Source organism: Myxocyprinus asiaticus, chromosome 38 (assembly GCF_019703515.2).
Source record: "Myxocyprinus asiaticus isolate MX2 ecotype Aquarium Trade chromosome 38, UBuf_Myxa_2, whole genome shotgun sequence".
Classification (NCBI taxonomy): Eukaryota; Metazoa; Chordata; class Actinopteri; order Cypriniformes; family Catostomidae; genus Myxocyprinus; species Myxocyprinus asiaticus.
Genome location: NC_059381.1, coordinates 30,559,265 through 30,586,888, shown reverse-complemented (window position 1 = coordinate 30,586,888; position 27,624 = coordinate 30,559,265). Strand labels below are relative to the sequence as shown.

Here is a 27,624-nt window from a genome sequence, read left to right as displayed (position 1 = left end):
GCTGTTTTCAAACGTTGCACATGTCCCACTAATGCATCTTGGGTAACGTAGTTTGTAGATATTTATTAGCGCTGGCGTGGCGATGCGAGTTTCTGAATTCTACTGCTGTGAAGGCATGTTTTTTAATATTCTTCACCCGAGTCTTTGCAATTGGACGACAACAAGGCAACGTCACCAGGCACTAATTAATATTCATAAGCAGTTCATCGCCATTCGAAGTTTAACCAGCACTAACCTAATTGATATTCATAAGCTAAGCCTTCATCATAGTAGGATTCGTGGTTTCGCCTAGTGGAGAGTCACAAAGTTTGAAGGAAAGCTTTTAAGGAGCAGCAGACGCGTTAATAATCGGTGGCTATGCAACACGGTCGCGGCAGAGTGTGATATATCGCGCCTCTGTCTGCCTACGGTGGAGGATGGACAAGCGGTCGAGCTCCGCACAGTCCAGCGCAGATACTCCAGACAGGTCAGTCATTGCCGCGCTGGTTCATTTTAATGGGAGTTTTCTATTTTGTCGTGTCGCGCTGCGCTCGCTTGCAGTCTAGAAGTGAACTCAGTCACTCTCCCTATCAGAATTGATGCGAAAGAAACGCACACATACAGGAATTAAAGCATTGTGCGCACTGTGTTTGAATGTTATGTTGTGTCATGATGACCAAACATGCTGAGAAGAATCCTTCTTTATCAAAATATGTACTTCTGATTACTTTTCATGATATATCATTGAAGGATACAGTGTATAGATAGTATTTGGGTCACTGACAAATAAGGTTGTTCGGGATAATAAAAATGAGAAATCTTTGAAAAATCTTATGTGACAAATGTGTCAAGTTTGTAGAAATTTAATCGTTGTGTTCATGTTGGTTTCATACATTTTTGAAAAACAGTTATAGCATGTAAAAAAAAAAAAAAACATTTTTTATTACTTCTAAAAATGTCAAGTGGTGAAACCAGGTATTACAAGATTTTCCTTGTACCTGGAAAAGCCTACGTGTAAGCGTGCACAAATTCATCATTAATTCTTATTTGAAAAACGTTTAAATTGAAAATGTACCTTATATACAGTATATTTTACAAATATTATGAAGTTTAAGTCATGAATATCAAGAATATTTCTTAAAGTGATAGTTCAGCCAAAAAAATAAAAAAACAATTCTCTCATGATTTACTCACCCTCATGCCATCCCGGATGTGTATGACTTTCTTTCTTCTGCAAAACTAAAACAAAGATTTTTAGAAGAATATTTCAGCTCTGTAGGTCCTCACAATGCAAGTGAATGGTGGACAGAACTTTGAAGCTCCAAAAAGCACATAAAGGCAGCATAAAAGTAATCCATATGACTCCAGTAGTTAAATCTATGTCTTCAGAAATGATATGATAGGTGTGGGTGAGAAACAGATCAATATTTAAGTCCTTTTTACTATAAATCTCCACTCACTTTAACTTTCTTCTTTTGTTTTTGCCGATTCACATTCTTTGTGCATATTGCCACCTGTTGGGCAGGGAGGATAATTTAGAGTAAAAAGGACTTAAATATTGATCTGTTTCTCACTCACGTCTTTCATATTGCTTCTGAAGACATGGATTAAACCACTGAATTTGTTTGAATTACTTTTATGCTGCCTTAATGTGCTTTTTGGACCTTCAAAGTTCTGATCATCATTCACTTGCATTGTATGGACCTACAGATCTGAAATATTCTTCTAAAAATCTTCATTTGTATTCATCAGAAGAAAAAAAGTCATACACATCTGGTATGGCATGAGGGTGAGTAAATGATGAGAGAATTGACATTTTTGGGTGAACTGTCTCTTTAAGGTTACTATGTTTGACATAAAAATAAATGTGACTTTTCATAAAAAATACAAAAAATATGGTATTTCTTTAAAATTTCACACACAGTCATCAGGGTCTAAATAATGAAAAGAATGGCTACCTGCAGGTCAGTTACATCACTTGACAATGATTTGGTGGACAAAAGTAATAATAATATTTTATAACAAAGTTGTTTCACTGCTTTTTTTTTTTTTTTTTTTAAAGAAATAATAATAAAAGATTATTCCAATTTACTTATGTAAACATTTCTGTTTTTCTTCTTTTTATTTCAAGAATTTATGCTTTTTATTTATACAGAAATTGAAAGCATTTACATCATAGTAAAGGTGTATATTTTTATGTGAATTTGCATATTTTTGAATAACTAAAAAATGAGCATCAGGTAATTGACCAATTTGCTAAATATAATTTTGGTGCACCCTTGATGTTACTTATTAGACTCACTGACACTTCTCGCATGTGTATTGTAGTCCCACAGGGGCTCATGTTGAATGGTGCAAACAGCTGATTGCAGCCACAATGTCAAGTCAGATCTCTGGATCCATCAGCTCAGACATGATCTCCAGAGAGTACAAGGTACGGTCGTGTTGGTTGGCGTGTGTGTTTAAAACACTTATTCTGTTGAGATTAATCACAGATGTCTCATTTGGATTAAATTGCAAGAGGATTACATAAAGCAGAACTGCTGTCTTTCATTATTTGGATGTTGATGCTTTGTACCCTGGTTACCTTATACTTTTTTCAGTTATATTTCATCACAGTACAGTAATAACACTGCATACAGAAGCAAACAATATGACCAAACGAAACGGGTATATGCTCACTAACTCAAAACAGGTTCATGTTTTTCTGTTTATGCATTGCCAGAAATCTCCACCCAGTGCTTCAAATGTATGTTCTCTTATGCAAGAGGCAGCACAATTTAGGCAGTGGTTGTTTTTGTTCTGAAACCCATTGCTAATGAATTCTTTTCATTTTATCTTCACTGTTACTGTTAGAGTAGTAATAAAAATTCTGCCATTATTTACTCATCCTCATGTTGTTCCAAACCCTTAAAAGTATCATTAAAGTGGTCCGAATGAATTTTAAGTGTTCTGAAGCCATACAATAGCGATTGTGTGAGGACAGACCAACATGTAAGTCATTATTCAGTGAAAATTCTAGCTCTCCTTGGTGCATTTCTTTTAAAATTAGATCAACTTCTCTGTTCATGCAGAACATCTGACTGATTCAGACACTATTTCTGTTTCTGTTTTTTAAAGGGGTCATATCATGAGAAACTTAATTTCCCTTGAACTCTTGAAATGAAAGAGTTCATTGTACTATGAATAAACAAACACACTGTAAGTATTACAACTCAAAACTCATCTGTCTAAGAAAGACCATCTGTTAAATACGTAATAAAAACGTCTCACTATGATTGTCTCACTATTTCAAATGATGAACAAATGTATATGACCCCTTTTTTAGACACTTTTACTTGCGTTACACCTGCATGAATGCCGGTAGTTCTCTTTGTCTTCAAATGATTGCACTACCTACTACTATTTTTCTGGTATCGGTACATGCGCTGAAATATCTCTACTCTGTTTTCCTTCTCTGTTTTTCTGTGCTGTTCTGTGGTGTTTCTTATTTCTGGTTCAGGACTGTGATGTGGAGGTTAAAGGATTTCTCTTGGACAGTGACCCTCAGCAGACTGCCCCCTCTTCGGCAAGTCTCTTTCTGTGTGTGTGTGTGTGTGTGTGTGTGTGTGTGTGTGTGTGTGTGTGCGTACTTAGCTATTGTTTGGGGATTTACACAGACAGAAAACTTGCCACCTGATATGTGAAAATGTCAATTAAAAGGTATAGTTCACACAAAAATGAATATTCTCTCTTCATTTACTCCCCCTCATGCCATCCCAGATGTGTATGACTTTCTTTCTTCTGCTGAACACAAACAACGATTTTAGAAGAATATCTCAGATCTGTAGGTCCACACAATGCAAGTGAATGGTACCTAGAACTTTGAAGCTCCAAATAACACATAAAAGCAGCATAAAAGTAATCCATATGACTGCAGTGGTTTAAGATACATTTTTAGAAGCGATATGATAGGTGTGCTGAGAAACAGATTTTGCCATCTTTCATTTCAGTGTATTTTTAAAGTTTGGCTTCTTCTGTATTTTGTTTCCCACTTGAATGCATGATATGTCGTAACAACAAATGTCTGACTCGGACATAGGAGCTTCCCTGGTGCACTTGAAGCATGTGTCTGGCTGGATGGGTTGCTCAAACAAACAGAGCAATGTTTTGATTGCACAACAGAGCTACAGTGTTACAGTTTTAGGTTAAATCAACCTATAAATGGCTCACTTATAGTCGACTATGTTTATTAAACAAGGGAACAAGAATTAAATGAAACATCGAGAAATGTGCTCAAATCAGTTTTAAGAACTCTTTAGTATTGAGAGTAGATCACTGAATATATGATGGGATGTTTTTGACTCATATGCCATCATAAAATATCACCACCCTGTGCCATCTCTCCAGGGCATTATTAACATAATGCTGAACAGATCTGCATAGATCTTTTGTCTTTTGTGAAGGTCAAGCCAGTGGAAATCCACAGTGCCGTCATTGTCCTTCAGCTGGACTGCAATAGAATGACTGAATTCTCTTATTCCTCTGTGTCTATGAAGCTGCCAAACTGCTCTGTCACTGTGGGTGGATCTTACCCACGAGCCTCCATCACATTACACTTATCTCCTTTTGGCTTATTGTGGGACTGAACTTTCAGGGCCAAACATTGACTAGTAGTTTGTGGTTCAAAAGTCCCTTAGACTTTACAATAAGGCAGGGACCCGAGCCATATCTAGGCACCAGAAAATCACGGGCCAGTGAGAAACCACCCAGAACACCCTAAAACCACATAGCAACATGGTATAAAACACTCCAAAGACCTTATCAACAGCAAAGTAGCACCCTGGCAACCACTCAGAACATCCTTGCATTGTGGCATTGAGTTTTGCACAAGTAAGCGTCGCTTAGAATCTAGTTAATTTTGTGCTTGCACAAAACTCTTCTAATTGAGTGCAGTCATTTGAGATTCCTGAGAATAAGAAGTGCATATTTCCTTCTGGCAAAGTTAATGATCCAGAACATATGAATCTTAAATATTCTGCTCTTGCTGAATTTGTGCCATCTGCAGCATGCTTTTTATACTGTCAAATTTTCTTCTGTGCTCCAAGCCCCAGATATTGACTGTTTTCTTTAGGCAGTGAGGGAACTTAATGTTTGGGCGTGGTGGTAAAGGGAAACCACATACAGCGTATTGTTGTACTGTATGTGTCTGACACTGAGGGGTTGGAAACCGCATATATAACTTCCTAAATTTTTCTACATCAGCATCTTCTACATCAGTATCAGATTTTTGTGTATGTGTTGTAGTAGAGGTTTTCTTAATACCTTTGTGGGGAGTGGGGTAAGATGAGTCTATTTCTACATAGGTTGTCTCCTATACAAGAAAAAATTAGACAGAGGTAAAATGAATAGAGCTACCTTTATTTCAAGGTGTCTGCTATCACTTGATATTATAAAAATGAGTTTGTGACAGAAAGCCACAAAAATATGGCCTTTTAAAAAAATGTATCCATTGGCTTAACTTGCCCCAGGTTGGGGGGTAAATTGCACCTGGTCAGTGTCATAGGAGTATGTAATGCCATTGTAGAGTATTTTAAGTTCCTATGATTTCTTAGAAGAACGTAATGCCATAGTCACATCTTTTTAAGTTCCTATGGCGTCATGGGAGTATGTAATACCGTAGTAGAATATTTGTAAGTTCCTATGACGTCATTGGAGTATGTAATGCCATAGTAGAATATTTGTAAGTTCCTATGATGTCATAGGAGAATGTAATGCCATAGCAGATTTTTTTTTAATCCTGTTTGTCATAGGAGAATGTAATGCTATAGTAGAATCTTTTTAATTTCCTATAACGTCATCTTTCTATTGCAAAAGAACATGCCAATATAAACCAACATGCATTTTATGTCATTTTTTTCCTGAATATATTTGCTTTAGCACAACAGTCAGTAAACCTCAAATGTAACTAATTTACTATGGCCAGCAAAAAACAAATTTTTGTATAAAAACATACCTCTTTTCCCATGTGCTTCTCTTCTTTACAGCCAGATATAAAGGATGGATATTTCCTGCTTACAATGACACATGACAAAAATATGTAGAGTTGTCTAGATACTGGGGGTGGGTAAACTTACCCACAGGCTAATTTTACCCCACTCTCCCCTACTACTTAGGGCTGGGAACCAAGAACTGCTTCTTAATCGGAATCGCTTCCATTAAAAAAATATAAAAAAACAAGAAACAGTGGCACAACTATAGGCAGTGCAGGGTGTGCAGCCACACTGGGGCCCATGGTGAAAGGGCAGCCTGTGACGGCTGGCCGAATGGGAACGATGAAAATGACCGCCAGCCAGAAAGCTAGAACAATCGCTTTCCCAACGGTGAAAACGACAGATGGGGACACTATTATTAATCAGTGGCTGAGGAATCTATTACTATTGCTCATACGTATACTTATAAGGGCAACCTTTGTAATTTATCAAAATTCTATTGTGTATTGTTAGTTCAATTTTAGTTCATATTGCATTAACTAATGTTAACATATACCACTTTAAATGTAAAAATTATGTTTAGAAATACAGCCTTATTGGAAAGTGTTACCGTTTAATGAATATCTGCATTTTTGACAGAAGAATATGTCTCGAGATCCAGTGGTAGTTGTAATCAGATCTAAATGTGTTGGTTCTCAGTTGTGTGTCCATGTGTATTGTGGCAGGCACTCAGAGAAGGAAATAAGCAAGCTCAGATGGAGGAGGCTCCTTGTGTACTTGGAGAAACGATCAAGGCTATTGGTAAGAAACTTGACACATGCCACACCAACATTCACAGTTTAGCATAGTTTTACTGATGTATCAATACAGGATCATAAAGGATAGCAAGCCAACCATATCCCGTGTCACAGGTTCAAATGCGTTTTCTTCTTAAGACTGTCATCTTACGATTTCTATATACAAATAATATTTATGATTCAATATGATATAGTGTTAATAAGTAGTTTTGGTAATGCTAAATAAGGTCACTAGGTCATAATTAATTACAGTTATGATCATTAAAAAAAATCTCTTTACTGAAAAAAAATATGCTTTGAATCTACATGATTTAAACATGTACATCGGTTCCACATGAATCAATTAAGTTACATTAACATATTTTGACTCATGGTTTATCTTATAAATTCTTTGTCAGGAGACATAATTTGTTTACATAATTTCAACATAATGGAATAAAGTTATTTTTAAATGACCCAATTAAGTAGCCTCAAAGTGATTTTATATGTGTCCCTAACATGATTCATTTACTCAGTTTTTCATAATGTTTTTCTGCCACACTATTGATTTATGTTGTAAGGTTAAGCTAGTTTGCTAAATTTTAGCTAGCAGTAGCATACATTAACATGCAAAATGCTAAGTAGTTTTTGCTTTTAGAGTAAAGCAATCTACAGCAGGGTGTTTGTGTACATGTCCTCAACCTAAGCTAAAGCTCCACTCTTCACCACAGTGGTAACATAAATGGTTCTAAATACCAAAAGAACAACGTTGAACACTAAGTCTCCCCCTTCTGTCATCTTGCTCAAAAATGCATAAAATAACACTTAATTAAAAAAAACAATTCTCTCTGCATCAAGTCCCATGCAAAGCTTGCTGGGAACTACAAACTCCCTGCCCAAATCCCCTTTCCCATGTAATTGAACTTGATTAGTTCACATTCACCCTACATAATGTAATGTAGTAGAGTGCACATTTTGGAGAATTACATTAATTGAAAGCAAAGAAAACAAGTTTAGAAGAGAAACGCAATTTTGTTGTGTAGATCACAAATAATATGATTAAGTAAATCGAACAACCTGCATTTTTCCTTTTTATTTCTTCAGTGTAGTTTGCTAGTGGTTGGAGTTGGTGTTCCACACATGCTGGAAATGCATCAAAATGGTCAAAGATGTCAATCTAATGCATGTTTATATACACCAACAATTAAAAATAGTGCAGATGAGTGAAAGAACGAGTCCTGGACGCGTTTGTGCTCAAAACAGCAAGACCCACAGAAGCTGATGAGACCCAGTGGCATCTTCTTTTTAGAGTTGTAACTTGACACGGCGTATTTTAAAAGTGGCGAGATACATGACAGCGGTCAAAGGCTTCTGTGTAGTGCATGTTTATATTGAAAAATATTTCAAAATAGTACCGATGGGTCCCCTTTGGTGTTCAGGAAAAGTTAGGCCACACTAGGCCTGTCTGTCTTGCTCTTTCTCAGTTTATGAACTGAAGCACCAGTGGGCGGGGTCAATTATGCGATAATTAATGTGCCCCCAAATGACAAAGGGTAGTTGCGGAAGTAGAGAACGAGGTGTTTTTGCAGCTTTGTTTCAATAAATGCTTTTATTGCATTAGGTATTAAGTTTTTTCTGAAATTGACAGTATGTTTTTATAGTAGAATGTCAAAATATCAATGTTATTCCTCATGACATCACCCCTTTAAAGGAAGAAAAATGCCCAAAAAAATACACGTATGTACATCACAGTATAATGTTATAATTTTTATATGCAAATGTAATAAACAGAATCTAAAACTAATTTGATCACCACCTACCACTGAGAGAGCACATACACACCCACTCGGCTGAAAGAAAGAAAAATGAAATCCAAATATGGTCTTGGCAAGTGGAATCACAAAATATATCTGTATAAATGTAAACTTGCTACACATGTCAACCTGAAGTAACCGATGTGTGTTTTGTGGTGTTTTCACAGTCAAAGATGTGATGTATATCTGTCCGTTTTCTGGGGTTGTGCGGGGGACTCTAACCATCACTGACTACAAGCTCTACTTTAAGAGTCTTGCTCGGGTAACACACTCTTTAACCTGTTATTTGCCAGCATCTAGACATGGGCTGTATCCCAGTTTGCATACTATCCATCCTATATGTGGGTTCCAAATCATAGTTTGTTGAAAATAGTATTCCAAAGGTTCCTGGATGCTATGCTAGTTCTAGAGAATTAGCTATTTTGGCTAATATTATCCATAACCCCATGTGCTACGGTTCTCTATGGACCTTTACAGTTTAGAAAAATAGCGATAAAGGCGAGGTTGAAGCTGTCATGACATTTTTTTAAATGTGTTAATTTAAGTAACTCTGAATTTTAAGGTAATTTAGCTAGATGCTGCAAACAAACTAGCAGTTCAAGGTGGTATTAATGAATACAATTGGATGACAGTTTAGTTTGTCCCAATACTGCTGCACTGTCTTTCTATATTCAAGTACAAGTATGTACTTTCCCATTACTAGTGAAGTGAGTGCATAGTAGAAGTATGCAAATTGCGATACAGCCATGATCTCTGTACACAAGCAGCCTTGTCTGCTCCAATTGATTGATAATATTAGTGTCAGAGTATTTTCTTAAATCTCATCGAGGACAAATGGTTTTCAATGGTTTGGTCGGTTGTTATCGCTGTTTGTGTTTGGTGAAGGATCCTCCGTTTGTGTTGGATGTGAATCTCGGAGCAGTGAGCCGACTGGAGTCCATCGCTGTTCAGAGTCACGGAGAAAACACTCAAGGACTAGAGATAGTGTGCAAGGCAAAAGATAACTCTCTCTCTTCATATCTCTTTTTTTGGACCCCTCATTGGCGCTCTTGCACTTTCCTGTCTGACACAGACTTTTAATTGTTAATTTGTGTTCCTTTCACAGGACTTGAGAAACCCCCGGTTTGCCTACAAAAAGGAAGGACAGAGCAATTTGGAGGTGTTTGAAATAATGTCAAAGTATGCTTTCCCTCTCTCCCACAACCTGGTAGGACCCTTCAGAAATAGCCACATATCTGACACAAGTGTAACTGGGAGGAACTGAAGACATTTCATTGTCTTTATTGGTATAATTCTCTCTGCTTTCAGCCTCTCTTTGCCTTTAAGTACAGAGAGAGGTTTCCAGAAGATGGCTGGAAAATCTACGACCCAGCTGCAGAGTACAAGAGACAGGTACATTTTCATACCACCAATCACAGAGAATTGATATGTATCATTTAGGTTTATGTTAAAGGGATAGTTCATTAAAAAATGAAAATTCTGTCATCATTACTCATATCAAACACTATGACCTTCTTCCACAAAAGGAGTTATTCTTCATCGGTACACAGCTTCTTTTTCTATTTTATGCATCATGTTTTATAGCTCCGCCCAGGATTTTGCTGAACATATATGCTATAGTTGTGTATTAATCATCAAATATGGCTGCGATTGTGTCACTTTGCTCTGGATTTGCATTAAGATATCTTGACGACTTGCTTAGTTAGGTCAAAGTGTAAGTCTTGATGAAAATCATTTAGTCTAAAGCAGCATTTGTTCAATAAATACAAAGCCTCGTTGAACATATGCTGCTGTTTGTGTGTGTGCTATGGGTGATAACAGGGTCTGCCAAATGAGAGTTGGATCATCAGTAAAGTCAACAGCAGTTATGAAGTGTGTGAGACGTATCCAGCCTTGCTCGTCCTGCCTTCAAACGTCACAGAGGACGAGCTGAAGAGAGTGGCGGCCTTCAGGGCCAAACGTCGTTTCCCTGTAAGCTTCTGTGTCGGACAAATGTTTAGGAATCAATAAACCCTCAATTTTTTATCAAAATCTGTTGTTGTAAATATATAATTTTATGTAAAGATAAAAAATATAAGATTTATTTTGTAGGTTCTTCTAAAACAGTTATTTATAAGACCAATTGAAATAACTTCCTAGCACCATCTACTGTATGTTTTCAATCATAATTTTATCACAGCAGTTTTTTTAGTAGTAGTAATAGTACAACTAATATAGAAATATTAACTTTCACTGGTATTGGTACTGAAACTGACTACCATGTGACAACCTTACTTCCAGTATATACGGTATAAAAAATATCTCTACCGGATAACACTACTGTTACATGGTATAACCGTCAAACCCCCCTAACCACACCTTTCATTTGCTTTTTGGAAACTGTTTATGCTTTATTGTCTTCATAAGCACTAAAATTATCTCTTATAATGACCTCAGGTGCTGTCCTGGATTCATCCAGAGAGTCAGGCGGCTATAGTTCGCTGTGGTCAGCCTCAGGTGGGTCCATCAGACCGCCGTTGCCGGGAGGATGAACGCTACCTGCAGACTATACTCGATGCCAACGCCCAGTCTCACAAGCTATGTATCTTTGATGCTCGCCAAAGCACTGTGGCTGACACCAACAAAGTAAGAAACAGTGTTTTAACCAACAAATACTGTAAAAATATTATGAATATTTGAAATGTTCTGAATATTTCCAATATTATCAATATATATTATGAGTCACGGTTTTGAGGAAGGACACAAGATGCAGGAATGGCAATGTAGTTTTATTGGTGAAAAAAATAAAATAAACAAAACAACTTACAAACAAAACACGAGGGAGTACAAATGAAAGAAGACAACAATAAAACTGAAAACAAACCGACTGGGGGTAACTGGAATGCACAGCACCAACACAACTAGACTGGGAAAAAAAACACAACGATCTGGCGGGTAAGACAAGACAAGACAAAGGAGAGCTAGAGGAATGGGAGATAGGATACAGGTGCTGCCCATAATCACGAGCAGCGCGAAAGTGCTGTCGCCGGGTTCACACATCCTCCGTGAGCGAGGCGTGAGTGGTGCATTTTTGTTTCGCCGCCCATTATAACAGATGACACCGTTTACACAGCAAGCGTAAGTCGCGAGGTGAAGTGTCCCAGAAGCGTTCCAGACGCAGCAGTGAGCGGATAGTTTTGGCATTGAGCCAATTTTTGCCACGCGGCTCATGCTGAGCTCAGTGGATCTGGGTGCAGTACAACTAAAATAATCAGGAGATTATAGAAAAGACACAAAAGCAAATCAGAATTATTCAAACCGAACCTATAGTACACTACAATTTATATATCTGCATGCAAGTAAACTCAATAAAATAAATAAAGAATTAATAAACTCCCGGACCTTTTGCCATTCTGTTTATACAGGTGTACAGTATAGACACAACATTAACAAATCACAACCAAGTGTGCTGATAAATATGAAGTGCACGTGACTGCCTGCTGTTGTCCTTGAAGCACCAATAACCTCAGCTTATTATGACCTTATTAAAGAAACAATTTGTCGTAGGACCCCATAGATAACTTTATGTTCTGTGCAGAGGCGCTGTTGTTTCTCACAGAAGAGACGCGACCGTTGAATGTGAACGTCCAACACGACCGCCCCGCTCACACCACGCTCATGGTGGATGTGTGAACCCGCCGTGATTGCGCTGCTGAGCAGCACCTGTGAGAAACATGAGGGAGAGAGAGAGGGAAACAACAGCACATGGGACAACCTGAGAGATGGGCAGAGGAATCTGTCACAATCCTGCCAACACCAAAATAAACAGGATGAAAGAGGCAGGATCATGACAATTATGAATATTAAATGTTATTAAAAAAATAGTCAAAAGTTTGTACACACCTACTCATTATTTATATTACCATTGTCATCAAAACGATATAATACTGCAGTATAGAAAAATAAATGTGTTATTATAAAGACTTGTTGTTTTTACACCAGAATTTCTGATTGTATTAAGACAAAACAAATTATTCAGTTATTGTGTTGTGGACAAAATTTAAGTAAATTTGTTTTGAACTTGTGTACGTTACAAGGCAGGACAGATAAATATAAAATAAATCACAAAAAGTATATGTATATTAGTTTTTTGTAAAAATGCTGGACACTTGTTGGCTAAAAATTGAAGTGTTGTAAAGAAAAACATACATAAGCACAATTTATGTTTTTCCTACAAAACTAAATTTAAGTATTTAAGCATAAGTCTTTAAAAACTGTAAGAAACATACATTCAGTAAAATGTGTCCAAATTTTTAAATGGTATATCAATAAAGACAATTAATATATTTATGTATATTTACAGTGTGTGTAATTTGTGTGTGTGTGTGTGTGTGTGTGTATACATATATATATATATATATATATATATATATACACACACACCAATCAGCTTCAACATTAAAACCACCTGCCTAATATTGTGTAGGTCCCCCTTGTGCCGCCAAAACGGCGCCAACCCACATCTCAGAAAAGCATTCTGAGATGATATTCTTCTCACCACAATTGTACAGAGCGGTTATCTGAGTTATCGTAGACTTTGTCAGTTTGAACCAGTCTGGCCATTCTCTGTTGACGTCTCTCATCAACAAGGCGTTTCCGTCAAAAGAACTGCCGCTCACTAGATGTTTTTTGTTTTTGCCACCATTCTGAGTAAATTCTAGAGACTGTTGTGTGTGAAAATCCCAGGAGATCAGCAGTTACAGAAATACTCAAATCAGCCCATCTGGCACCAACAATCATCAATGCGATTCTGATCAGCCAATCGTGTGGCTGCAGTGCATAAAATCAGGCAAATATGGGTCAGGAGCTTCAGTTAATGTTCACATCAACCATAAGAATAGGGAAAAAAATTTTATCTCAGTGATTTTGAGCATGGCATGATTGTTGGTGCCAGTTGGGCTGGTTTGAGTATTTCTGTAACTGCTGATCTCCTGGGATTTTCACGCACAACAGTCTCTAAAATTTACTCAGAATGGTGCCAAAAAGAAAAAAACATCATATAAATATATACTGTATATACACTGATGTGCCAAAACATTATGACCACCTGGCTAATATGCTGTTGGTCCTTTGCGTGCCACCAAAACGGCACCGACCTGCCTAGGCAGAAACGCAGGAATGCAGCAGGGTGCGATGCACTGTGTGTTGTGACACATTCCTCCCACAAACATCATTAAAATTTTTTGTGACTTGTGCCACAGTAGACCTTCTTGTTCTGATTGCTGACGGCACGCAGCACGAGTGTTTGTAGCTTGCTAGCCTGTTTAGCATTGCTTATTCTTTTTTTTTTTTTTATTGTTTTCTCCCCTTTTTCTCCCCAATTTGGAATGCCCAATTCCCATAACATTGCTTATTCTCATACGTTCATCTTTATATCCTTTGGCATTTTGCTGCGTTGAATTTTTTCCACTTTTCTACTGTTTGAACTGCGTGTATTTTACTGCGCACACCCGTTTTCTCTCTTTTTTCTTTTTTTCCTTTTGTCTAAAACGCCCGTCTAGACTGCGTGCATTTGTTTTCTCCACCATGTTTTACACGGATTATTGCATCAATCTCAAACATCTACTGATCAGGAACCACATTGATCTCAGACCCTCGCCGCTCAAGAACAACCATAACAGCAACAACAACAACAACAACAAACAATTGCGGTAAGTCATGGAATATGTTATTTCTTCTTGCATTGCATGCCACATGTTTACTATAGCTTCTTCCATCAGCAGTGAGGGAATCACATGTGATAAATGTAAGGAATTAGTCAGGCTGACAGAGAAGGTTAATGAGTGTAACAGTTTAAGGATGGGCAAGGAGGAGGCGGGAGCCGGCTGAACAAACAAGACAAGTTTTAATGTCAGACTTAACTAAAAAACAAACATAAACACAGACACACATGCAACGTGGCCGCACGCATCTCTCTCTCTCTCGCTCTCTCGAACTGGCACCTCTGGTTCCCCTTTATTTCGCTCTCCCACTGATCAGCTGATTCAGCACCGGCCGTGCACCATCACGGCCCGGCCACGCCCTCCTCCTCATCACAATGACTTAGAGACACGCATCCGAGTGCAAGTGGAGGTCAGTGAGAAAGAGAAGCCGGTAGGTACTGTTTCGGATGTGGGTAGAACAGCGAGCAACACACACACTTTGGTTCCGGCTGAAGAGCCCCCGCAGCAGGCTGTTTGGGTGACGTCTCGGCAGCATACTCACTCAGCAAAGTGACACCACTCTTCCGTTCCTGTTAGGGTTTCCAATTGATTCTCCCCACTCAGTAATGCACCCACTGAGAATCATATTGAAAGAGCCTTAATAATTGGTGATTCTGTTGTAAGGATTGTGGAAATAGAGACTCCAACCACCATTGTTAAATGCATTTCGGGGGCTCGGGTGTCTGACATCAGATCAAATTTACAAGTATTGTTATTCATGTCGGCACTAACGATGTCCGTCTTTGCCAGTCAGAGATCACTAAAGATAATTTTAAGGAGGTGTGAGAACTTGCAAAAACGATGTCAGACACAGTAATATGCTCCTCCCTGCTCATCGTGGTGATGAGATTTATAGTAGATTAGTGTCACTGAACGGCTGGATGTCTGAATGGTGTCCGGAGAATAGCATACGATTTATAGACAATTGGAAGAGTTTTTGGGGGAGACCTGACCTGCTAAAGAGAGACTGACTCCATCCCTCCAAGGAAGGGGCCTCTCTCTAGTAATTTTGGCTCCTAGTCCTAATAGTGATAGTATTTGACTAATTGGGGCCCAGGTCAGGAAGCAGACAAACTGGCTAATCCAAATGTCTGCTAGCTGCCTTGAGACATCACACAGGTCACATAAATTACAACACATAGAGACTGTATCACCTAGATATCATATAGAGACTATGTCTGTTCCCTGAACTACCAAACACAAACCCTTCACTAAATAATTCAGAACAAATTTGATTAAGGTCAAACTTGGAAAAAAAAAAAAAAAAAAAACACTCAGTGTAAATGAAATTATTACAGATTATAATTTGGATGTGCTCTGTTTGACTGAAACCTGGCTTAAACCGGATGAATATATTAGTTTAAATAAATCTACTCCCTCAGGTTATTGTTATTAACATGAGCCTCATCTGAAGGGTTGAGGAGGTGGAGGAGGAGGAAATTTTTGGTGTTACTCAGAGGACAGGATATAAGTTTAAGGCTTTTGAACTAATAATGCTTAATGTGACACTGTCAGATATAAATAAAAAATCTCTGTTGTATTTTGCCCTTGCTACAGTATATAGATCACCTGGGCCGTACTCAGATTTCATTGGTAAATTTGCAAATTTTCTATCAGATCTAGTAGTTAATGTAGATAGAGCTTTAATTGTTGGTGACTTATATGAAAGTAATACATTGGGATTAGCATTTATCGATATTCTCAACTCCTTGGAGTCAGACAAAATGTGACAGAACCAACTCATCGCCATAATCATACGCTAGATTTAATTCTGTCTTATGGAGTTGATGTTGAAACTATAGAAATTCTACCACAGAGCGATGACATCTCAGATCATTACCTCGTCTCTTGTTTGCTGCGATCAGCTAATGTAAATAAATCTACACCATGCTATCATTCAGATAGAACTATTCTTTTGATCACTAAAGATAGCTTCACTAATAATCTTCCAGAATTGTCTCACATACTCAGTGAGCCAAAAAGTCTAGAAGAACAGAAAATATAAATACAGTCTTCTCTAGCACTCTTGATAGTGTCGCCCCCCTTCGATTAAAGAAAAGCCCCGCACCATGATACAATGATCACACTCATGCTCTCAAGAGAGCAGCTAGGAAAATGGAGCACAAGTGGAAGAATACAAAATTAGAGGTATGTTGCGGTGCATGGAAGGATAGTGTCTGTAGCTACAGACAGGCACTAAAAGCTGCCAGGTCAGCATATTTTAGCAAACTCATAGAAAATAGCCACAACGATCCTAGCTGTTTATTCAGTACTGTGGCTAAATTGGTTAGGAATAAAGCATCGACTGAACCAGATACTCCATCGCTGCACAATAGTAATGACTTCATGAATTTCATTACTGATAAAATGTAAATAATCAGAAATAAAATTGGAACTATGCAATCAACTGTCACAGCACCTCAGAAAACATTGTCTCATCATTTTCCTCACGAGCATCTTAAATCCTTCACTGTCATAGGTCATGAAGAGCTAACAAAACTTATCAAAAATTCAAAAGCCACAACATGGATGTTAGATCCAATACCAACTAAGCTCTTAAAAGAGGTATTCCCTGTAATTTCAGAACCTCTTCTTAATATTATTAACTCCTCGCTATCCTTAGGACATGTCACAAGAAACTTTAAAATGGCAGTTATCAAACCGCTTATTAAGAAGCCACAGCTTGATCCTGGAGAATTGGCTAATTACAGACCGATTTCAAATCCACCATTTATTTTGAAAATACTAGAAAAGGTAGTGTCCTCCCAACTATGTTCATTTCTACAGAGAAATAGTATATACAATTTCAGTCAGGATTTAGGCCTCATCACAGTACAGAGACTGCATTTATCAGAGTTACAAATGGCTTGCTCTAATCATCTGATCATGGCTGCATTTCTTTTCTAGTGCTTTTAGATCTTAGTGCTGCCTTCGACACGATAGATAACGACATTCTCTTGAATAGGCTGGAGAATTATGTTGGCATTAGTGGACGTGGATTAGCATGGTTTAGGTCCTATTTATCAGACCGCTACCACTTTGTATGTGTAAATGAGGAATTGTCAAATTAAACAAAATGGAGTGCCACAGGGATCAGTTTTAGGGCCTCTGCTTTTCTCCTTATACATGCTTCCCCTGGGAGATATTATCAGAAATCATGGAATAAGTTTCCACTGTTATGCCGACAATACACAACTTTATATTTCTTCAAAACCCAACGAAAATTCACAATTCTCCAAATTAGCAGAGTGTATCAATGAAATCAAAGATTGGATGGCCAAAAATTTCCTTCTACTCAATTCCGACAAAACAGAGGTGCTAATTATTGGGCCAAAAACCTCTAAAAATAAGCAGCTAAAATATAATTTGATTCTCGATGGCTGTACTTACGTCGTCTTCTACAACGAAGAACTTGGGTGTTATCTTTGATAGCAATCTGTCCTTTGAAAATCAAATTACCAATGTTTGTAGAACAGCATTCTTCCACCTCAGAAATATTGCTAAGTTACATCACATGCTCTCTGTTGCTGATGCCGAAAAACTAATTCATGCATTCATGACCTGGGAGGATGTCCAGCAAGTTCAATAAATAAACTTCAATTGGTTCAAAATGCAGCTGCCAGAGTGCTGACTAGAACCAAGAAATATGGTCATATTAGCCCCATTTTATCGTCATTAAATTGGCTACCTGTTAAATTTCGTATTAATTTTAAAATTCTGTTAACTACAAACAAAGCTTTGAATGGTCTAGCTCCACAGTACTTAAGTGACCTTGACACACTATATTCCATCACATTCATTACGATCACAAAATTCTGGCTTGTTTATAGTTCCTAGAATATCAAAATCCACAAAGGAGGTAGATCCTTTTCCTATTTGGCTCCTAAACTACGGAATAGTCTCCCTAACACTGTTCGGGACGCAGACACAGTTTAAATCTAGACTAAAGACTCATCTATTTAGCCAGGCATACACCTAATTTATCCATCAACTCACAATTAGGCTGCTTTAGTTAGGTCTGCCGGAACCAGAAACATCTATCATGATCTATAACTCTGCATAAAATTGAATGACATCTGTGCTAATATTATTCTATTTGTTTCCATGTCTCAACCTCTGGATTCATATCCGAGGTCACCAGAGCCGTCTAGATCCAGCTCCATTCCTGCTTGGTGTCGGACTCCACTACTATTTGTCTCTGAGTGATGATGACTAAATGCAGCCAGTGCTAGCCAGACATCACTTCAGTCTTTTACAATGGACTTCAGAGGATGAACCGATGCCAACTCCAACTCTAAGACATCGGATACTTCTTATGCCACTGCCTGAACCTTGGACTTGTTATGGACCCCACCGAACCTCATCGAAATGACCTGCTGGTTGAACAGCGATGCATCTCATTGATCTCTGCCTGCATCATCTTTGTCTATTGATGGAATACACTCTTGAAATGGAATACATAGACTCTCATTTAATTGCCAACAAAAGCCTTCATCAGCCAACTAACAAAGGACAATGCATCTATGTGAACTCTGCAGTTAATCCAGGATGGACTTCAAAGACATTAGTCATTAATCTTACAGTTTATAAAAAATCTTTTTTTTTTTTTAAACACTGGACCTTAACACTTACTTAGTTTACTAAGCTTAAACCATGACCTGCACTGCATATAAATAACTAATACTGGCATTATATTCATGATGTTAGTCTGAGGGGAACTGGCACCCACAGTGATCCTGGTTTCACCCAAGGTTATTTTTCTCCATTAACCAACATCTTATGGAGTTTTGTGTTCCTTGCCACAGTTGCCTTCAGCTTGCTCACAGGGGTTCTAAATACAATTATTATTTAATTATTTAATTTTTATACACAATTTACAATTATATTTAATCAAACTACACAATGATCAGTCTCAGACTTTATAGATATTATGGTTTCATTTTTTTTTTAATGCATGATTTTCTATAAAGCTGCTTTGAAACAATGTGTGTTGTGAAAAGCGCTTTACAAATAAAAATTACTTGACTTGACCTTCTGTCAGTTCAGACCAGACGGGATAGCCTTCGTTGGCCTCGCCCATCGATGAGCCTTTGGTGCCCAACACCCTGTCGCTGGTTTGTGGTTTGTCCCTCCTCGGACCACTGCCGGTAGGTACTCACCACTGCTGACCGGGAGTGCTGATAAGCCTTGCCGTTTCAGAGATACTCTGACCCAGTTGTCTGGCCATAACAATTGGGCCCTTGTCAAAGTCTCTCAGGTCTTTACTCCTGCCCATTTCTCCTGCATTCAACACGCTGACCTCATGAACTGATTATTTGCTTACCATCTAATCTACCCAGACCTAGACATGTTTTGCTTCATCTGTAAGTGGTCATAATTTTTTGTCTCATTGGTGTATATATAGTGTGTAATATATATATATATATATATATATATATACACACACACACACACACACACACACACACACACACACACACACACATATATGTATGTGTATATATATACATATATATATATATAGGGTGTTACATAGGTTATAGGGTATATGGGGTGTTTCTTCAACTTAAAGCATTTGAGTATTAAGATCATATTAAAACTGACATAAAAACTGTTTACCAGGCCTACATTTTTGATGCTTTTTAAATGCCTTTTATACAGTATATAAATTTTACTGTTTTAGCCTTGTACCGGACCCAAACTTTCCATAAACTGAAAATCCATTATGAACATACAAATTTTTACATGTTAAAAACTATGATTATCTAAACTAAGAGTGAAATTAACATTACCCGTTTCAATAAATATTGTGTGAAAATAATTTCTCTCTCTCTCTCATATATATATATATATATATATATTACAATTGTGGTGTCATTTCCACCACACCAAAGAATTTTGCTCTTATTAGTTTTTTTACACAATTTATCACAATTTATCCAAATTATGTAAAAAGTGTGAAAATATTATTTAATTGTGTGCATTTAGGTGAAATAAAATATTAGCTAAGTAATTAGCCTTAGCAAGACAAAGGAGTCGGCCATTTGTCACAATACAGAATTTAAGATGTGCCAAATATTACACTGTGGTGGGAATTTTCACGACTTTCAGAAAAAATGACTATGACAAATCTCCTGTGATGCATGTATATACACTGTTGAACATTGTTAGTAGACACATTTTAAAAATAAACTAATTGTGAGAGTCTGAAAAATGTTTTAAAAAGACTTTCTGTATGTCCACAGTGCTAAAGGTGCCCGAAGTTGAAAAAACGTAAATTACTTAAATACTAAATAATACCAAGTGAGTTTCAATAGTGATTTAACTGACCTAGTTTAATCCTCAACTAGGACTAAAATTTACTTTCTGTGGAGAATCTGCCCTCAGCATAAACCTTTAGATTAATTCCCAGTTAATTGAAATGAGGACAAGACAAGGCTTGCAAAAGTTTCTTAGGAATTCAGTTAGGTTTAGATAAGATAAAAATGATAGAAAGATCATAGATAGCTCAAGATAGCTCAAGATAGCTCTGGGTTATAATTATAGCATGTCAAAGCATGTTTCTCTTACAAATTACAACCAAGCATCATTTGTGGTGACTTGAAATGCGATTTGAATGAGAGCAAACAAACCTGTGCAGAATTATTAATAAGGAAAAGGATTTTCACGAATATTTTTGCTAAGTTTGACAGTCAGAAATGGTCTTCCTAAAATAGCTGGTCAACAATGCATATATACCTGGTTCCTCTTCTAAAGGCCAAAGATGGAGGATATGAGAATGAAAGTTTCTACATCAACGTAGAGCTGAACTTTCTGGAGATCCCCAACATTCATGTGATGAGGGAATCACTGAGGAAACTCAAGGAGGTGGTGTATCCTGCCATTGACCAACAACACTGGTTCTCCTCTGTGGATTCTACGCACTGGCTGGAATACATCAGGGTGAGAATTTGGACTTGTTCATGTCATGGTAACGTTCATTTTAAAGGGAAAGTTCAACCAAAAATGAAAATTCTCACCCTCATGCCATCCCAGATGTGCATGTCTTACTTTCTTCTGTTGAACACAAATGAAGATTTTTAGAAGAATATTTCAGCTCTGTAGGTCCATACAATGCAAGTGAATGGTGGCCAGAGCTTTGAAGCTCCAAAAATCACATAAAGGCAGCATAAAGGTAATCCATAAAACTCCAGAGGTTTAACCCATATCTTCTGAAGTGATAGGAAAAGTGTGTGTGAGAAACAGATTAATATTTGTCATTTTTTAAAATTCTCTCTGCCCAGTAGGTGACGATATGCATGTCAGTGTGAATCATCAAAAAAAAAAAAAAAATCACAAGAATGTGATAGTGAAAGTGGAGATTGATAGTAAAAAAAAAGGACTTAAATATAATCTGTTTCTCACACACACTCATCATATCGCTTCTGAAAATATAGATTTAACCACTGGAGTGTTACGGATTACTTATATGCTGCCTTTATGTGGTTTTTGGAGCTTCAAAATTTTGGTACCCATTCGCTTGCATTAAATGGACCTACAGAGTTGAAATATTCTTCAAAAATCTTCATTTGTGTTCAGCAGAAGAAAAAAAGTCACATCTGGGATGGCATGAGGGGGAGTAATTGAAGAGAGAATATTCATTTTTGGATGAACTATCTCTTTAAAGTCATACCTACATCAAAGCTCATTTTTTTAAAGGAATTGTTTAAAAAAAGAAAATTCTGTCATGATTTACTCACATATGGCTTTCTTTCTTCTGCCGAACCCAAAAGGAGGAATTTTAAAGATTGTCCCTCTTGCTGATTTCCATACAATAGCAGTTTAGAAATGTTCCAGGTTCAATACAAGTTAATCTCAATCAACAGCATTTGTAGCATAATGTTGATTACCAAGGAAAATATTTTCAATTATATGTGTTAACATGATTTTAGTGTGATAAAATCACTTACTAAACTTATCAGTGTAAAGTTACGTATATCCAATATAACAACTTTGTTTTCATGACGACTCAATGCCGGTAAACACTTTTAGCGATTTTATCACAATAAAATAATGTAAAACAGAGATTTTATCACACTCAAATCATATTAACACAATGTTTATGTCTCGTGGCTTTACTTTTATAACAGTGTATATTTTAACGCTTACGGTCTAACCCCATTCTCTTCCATTGTATGTGCCTCACTGTAACCGTGATTTTTAAATAAACAAGGGACGAGTCGAAAATATTTTTCCGGAATTAATCAACATTATGCTACAAATGCTATCAGTTGAGCTTAACTTGCATTGAACCTGGAACATTCCTTTACAAAAGCACCCAAAAGTGTAATTGAAGTAGTCCATGCTGCATATTCCTAATCTTCTGAAGGCAAACAATCACTTTGTTCAGTCAAATCAAATCAGTGATCAACTCATTTATTCAACGGCCACATCAAATATGGCGACACGTAAATAACATCAGACCTCATTGTTTCGTGTACATCTCGTGACATGAAATTAAGGCAAAAACATTTGTAAATGTGGGATTTTATGTCATTAAAGAAACTAAAGCAAAGAAAAAGAATTTATGATGTCTGATCATAACAAAATGCTTCTTCAAAAAATTGTTTCCAGCTCTTGCTAGCAGGTGCAGTGCGTATCGCAGACCGAATCGAGTCAGGTAAGACGTCAGTGGTGGTGCACTGTAGTGATGGCTGGGACCGCACAGCTCAGCTTACGTCTCTGGCCATGTTGATGCTGGATGCCCACTATCGCTCACTCAGGGGCTTCCAGGTGCTGCTGGAGAAGGAGTGGCTGAGCTTCGGACACCGCTTTGCCTCGGTCCGTAATGACTTGTGCCTAGTCTTCTCATTTTAATAACACTTCCCTAGATGTAATTCAAATTTCAAAAGTTTTTTGAATAGAAACTGAATTATTAAGAAGTATAATGGCAATGGATTGTATTGTGCCTTAAAAATGACTGAATTGAGATAATACTATTGATAATGTATTGAATTCGATTTGCATTTTTATTTTGAGTTTAACCCTGTTTTGAAGAAGGTAGAAAATATATAATAGTTGCACTGGAGGCAACAAATTAGGATGCATTGAAAGTGTGCTAACATTTCAGTGTATCTTTCTCTGTCTGTCTGCTAGCGTGTGGGACATGGAGATGGGAATCATGCAAACTCTGAGCGCTCCCCTCTCTTTGTGCAGTTCATAGACTGTGTCTGGCAAATGACCCGACAGGTGAGGAAACCTCACGTTCATGTTATGTAACAGGGCTTTTCAACTGGATGGCCCACCAAATATTTTTATTCAGCCATCTGATTGATTTTGATCAAATCGTTGTGCTCCCTGTTACATCAGTGCACGCTTTAAGCAAAGCTTAGCTGTGAATTTAACAAGACTCATTGGTGAGTTTAACAACATCCGTGGTGAGTTTAACAACAGCCAATATGCAAATTCACCTTTTCAGGACAAGAAAAAAGCTCATTTTTCATTACTGAATTGGAGGATTATAGAGGAAGAGGGAGAATAAAATTTTTTTGTATGTTTTAAAATGTTAAAAAGATTTTTTTTTTTTTTTTTTTTTTTATCAGATAAAAATATCAAAAGCTAGTTGTTAGCTGTGCATGAAAAGTCTGAAAAGTCTCTTTTTGATTTGAATACCCCTGACTATTTTATAGTTATTATACAGTACGTAAACATTTGTGTGTCAGAACGCTATAATGTTCTAATGCATTTGAACTGCTGACACTTCACACAAACAGCACAGTATATAGTATCCTAAAATGTCCCATTAAGTCTTTTTGTTTTTTATTCTCTCCACAGTTTCCCTCTGCGTTTGAATTCAACGAGTTGTTTCTCATCACTGTTCTTGATCACTTGTACAGCTGCCTCTTTGGGACATTTCTCTATAACAGTGAGCAGGAGCGAGTGTTAAAGGCAAGAACAACTCATGCACATTCATTTCACTTCATTGGTCAGTTTAAAAGAAAAGAAAGCGTAAAGGGGCAGGACACCCAAAATCACCCTTATATTCTTCTGCGGAACACAAAAGGAGAAATGTAACAATGTCTTAGCTACTCTCGTCCATTCAACAAAGTTGAGTATTGATGTTGTATATATTTTAGCACAGGGTTCCCACTGTCATGGAATATCTGGAAATATCAGGGAAATTTTATGCACACACACTGGCGGCCAAAAGTTTGGAATAATGTACAGATTTTGCTGTTTCGGAAGGAAATTAATACTTTAATTCACCAAAGTGGCATTCAACTGATCACAAAGTATAGTCAAGACATTACTGATGTAAACAACAGCACCATCACTATTTGAAAAAAGTCATTTTTGATCAAATCTGGACAGACCCCATTTCCAGCAGCCATCACTCCAACACCTTATCCTTGAGTAATCATGATAAATTGCTAATTTGGTACTAGAAAATCACTTGCCATTATATCAAACACTGCTGAAAGCTATTTGGTTTGTTAAATTAATCTTAACATTGTCTTTGTATTTGTTTATGCAATAGTCTGGCATGTCTTAAGGTCAATTTTAGGTAAAAAATGGCAAACAAGAAACAGCTTTCTCTAGAAACTTGTCAGTCAATCATTGTTTTGAGGAATGAAGGCTATACAATGCTTGAAATTGCCAAAAAACTGAAGATTTCATACAAATTTGTACACTACAGTCTTCAAAGACAAAGGACAACTGGCTCTAACAAGGACAGAAAGAGATGTGGAAGGCCAGATGTACAACTAAACAAGAGGATAAGTACATCAGAGTCTCTAGTTTGAGAAATAGACACCTCACATGTCCTCAGCTGACAGCTTCATTGAATTCTACCCGCTCAACACCAGTTTCATGGACAACAGTAAAGAGAAGACTCAGGGGTGCAGGCCTTATGGGAAGAATTGCAAAGAAGAAGTCACTTTTGAAACAGAAAATCAAAAAGAAAATGTTAGAGTGGGCAAAGAAACAGACATTGGACAACAGATAACTGGAAGAGTGTTATGGATCTTAACCCCATTGAGCTTTTGTAGGATCAGCTAGACTGTAATATGCGTGAGAAGTGCCCGACAAGACAGCCACATCTATGGCAAGTGCTACAGGAAGTGTGGGGTGAAATGTCACCTGAGTATCTGGACAAACTGACAGCTAGAATGCCAAGGATCTGCAAAGCTGTCATTGCTGCACGTGGAGGATTTTTTGATGAGAACTCTTTGAAGTAGTTTAAGAAGTTCTGAACATTTTTTCAAATTGTAATAGTAATTTTTCATGTTATTAATGTCCTGACTATACATTGTGATCAGTTGAATGCCACTTTGGTGAATAAAAGTACCAATTTCTTTCCATAAGGGCAAAATCTGAATATTATTCCAAACTTTTGGCCACCAGTGTATATATGTCTATTTATGATCTGCTCTTATTTTATCGGCTAAATATTGTCTTATGTAGAGTAAAACTTGCTTGCAAACCATAGTGATGTCCAAGTTGAGAATTCTTTTTTCTTTTCTATGAAGCAGTCGAATGATGCAAATCAATCTGAATAATACATTGGTTTTAAAAAAATCTTTAATGATCACCCGACTAGAATGGGGAAAAGTCATGAAAACTCATAGAACAAAGTGTGGGAACCCTGTTGAAGACATTGTGTGTCAACATGATGTACATTTTGTCAATCGAAATTGACCCATTGAAATATTGCACAATTGTATAATGCAAATATGTCATTTGAACAAATGAAATAAATTGATATTTAGATACTAAAACATTTTGTTTTTGCAGGAGGTGTACAGTAAGACCGTGTCTCTGTGGTCATATGTGAACAGTCAGGTGGAGGAATTTACCAACCCGCTATACGTGAACTACGAGCACCATGTTTTGTATCCAGTGGCCAGTCTGAGACATCTAGAGCTCTGGGTCAGTTATTACGTGCGCTGGAACCCTCGCATGAGGCCGCAGGTGAGGATGATGGGTTTTAATATCTTCAGTGGATGTAGGCAAAAAAAAACAAAAGTCTCATAGAATAAACATTACTATAACAACATTTTTGAAAACTGACTTTTACGTGACGCATTCCATGTTTCGCTGCAGTTTCCTGGTGAAATTAACACTAGGGGCGCTACAACACTGTGCATTTCACACAAATCACGACTACAATGGCTTTATAAACACTTATTTTTCGCTCTATTACTCACACACTGATATGTTATGATATTGAAATGCTTTTACTATACGGCATAATTTTAAAAAAACGATAAATTTTAATGCTTGTATTAGTGACCCACCTACATTTACACACGTATTCCAATGCGAATAGCTTCTGCGGTAGCTCATCTGATGAGTGTTAGACTTTGGACGCGGTGAACCGAGGCTCAAACCCAGCCAAACATGCAAGCTGACACGTGAGCCAAAAGTGTGTAAAAAAATTTGCTTTTCATGTTGCATTTGGTTTTACAACACTATCGATTAAGTGTTGTTTAACGATAAGGATGTCTGTTTTGTTCACCTCTCATTTATCTTTTTGAACACTATCGGTTAGGTTTAGGTGTTGGTTTAGGATAAGAATGTCTGTTTTGTTCACCTCTCATTTATCTTTTTGAACAGTATCGGTTAGGTTTAGACATTGGTTTAGAGTAAGGATGTCTGTTCTGTTCACCTCTAATTTATCTTATAAGACACTATCGGTCAGGTTTAGGCATTGTTTAAGGGTAAAGATGTCGGTTTTGTTCACCTCTCATTTGATTTTAGATCATTATTGGTTAGGTTTAGTTTAAAGTTTTATGTTAGGGAGATACATTTTAATCATTAAAACCTCTATTTAATATTAACATTAAAAACCTAGTCTGATTACGTCTCCATTTCCCCGCTGGAAATTTCACTGGGAAACTGCAGCGAACTGCATCCTTTTTTATTTTTTATATTTAATAACCTTTATTATTTCTTTTTATGAATTTGTTTTATTTATCAAGTGTTTTGTGTTTGTTGTCAGGTTCCTGTTCATCAGAGTCTGAAGGAGTTGTTGGTTTTGAAATCAGAGCTGCAGAAGAGAGTGGAGGAGCTGAAACGAGATGCAGCTTCGTCTCGTTCTCTTTCCTCTTCCTCAGAGCATGAGGGTGTGCCCATGCAGACCACTGTCTAAGCATTGTCAAATACTGGTCTTATAGATGACCATACATCCAGCATTTGTTACTTTCTCTGTCATCACAGACGAAAAAAGACATAAGAGTGACAAGGATGTGTGCATGCACAAATGCAACCTTAATGTGGTCATTGGTGCCCCCTGAAGGCCATAGAACCACTGGCTAAATCGCACAACACTACGGTTCAAAATAAAAAATGTTTTGTTAAATTA

At 37.3% G+C, this 27,624-nt stretch overlaps 1 protein-coding gene across 3 annotated transcripts; it reads left to right on the top strand.

Moving 5' to 3' along the window:
* The first annotated feature begins 269 nt into the window (after nucleotides 1-269).
* On the top strand, nucleotides 270-27,624 carry mtmr1b (myotubularin related protein 1b). 3 transcript variants are annotated; one of them, XM_051677459.1, is made up of 16 exons: nucleotides 270-466; nucleotides 2,308-2,413; nucleotides 3,482-3,547; nucleotides 6,677-6,752; nucleotides 8,709-8,803; nucleotides 9,427-9,534; nucleotides 9,647-9,748; nucleotides 9,850-9,933; nucleotides 10,363-10,512; nucleotides 10,978-11,166; nucleotides 21,039-21,224; nucleotides 22,896-23,102; nucleotides 23,418-23,510; nucleotides 24,096-24,209; nucleotides 26,055-26,231; nucleotides 27,262-27,624. In XM_051677459.1, exons 1-16 carry the CDS (start codon nucleotides 417-419, stop codon nucleotides 27,409-27,411), a joined length of 1,953 nt encoding a protein of 650 aa, XP_051533419.1. In that variant the 5' UTR covers nucleotides 270-416; the 3' UTR covers nucleotides 27,412-27,624. The 3 variants fall into 3 exon arrangements, with proteins under 3 accessions (XP_051533419.1, XP_051533421.1, XP_051533422.1); XM_051677461.1 differs by lacking the exon at nucleotides 3,482-3,547 and having other exon boundaries at nucleotides 271-466; XM_051677462.1 differs by lacking the exons at nucleotides 8,709-8,803; nucleotides 9,427-9,534 and having other exon boundaries at nucleotides 424-466.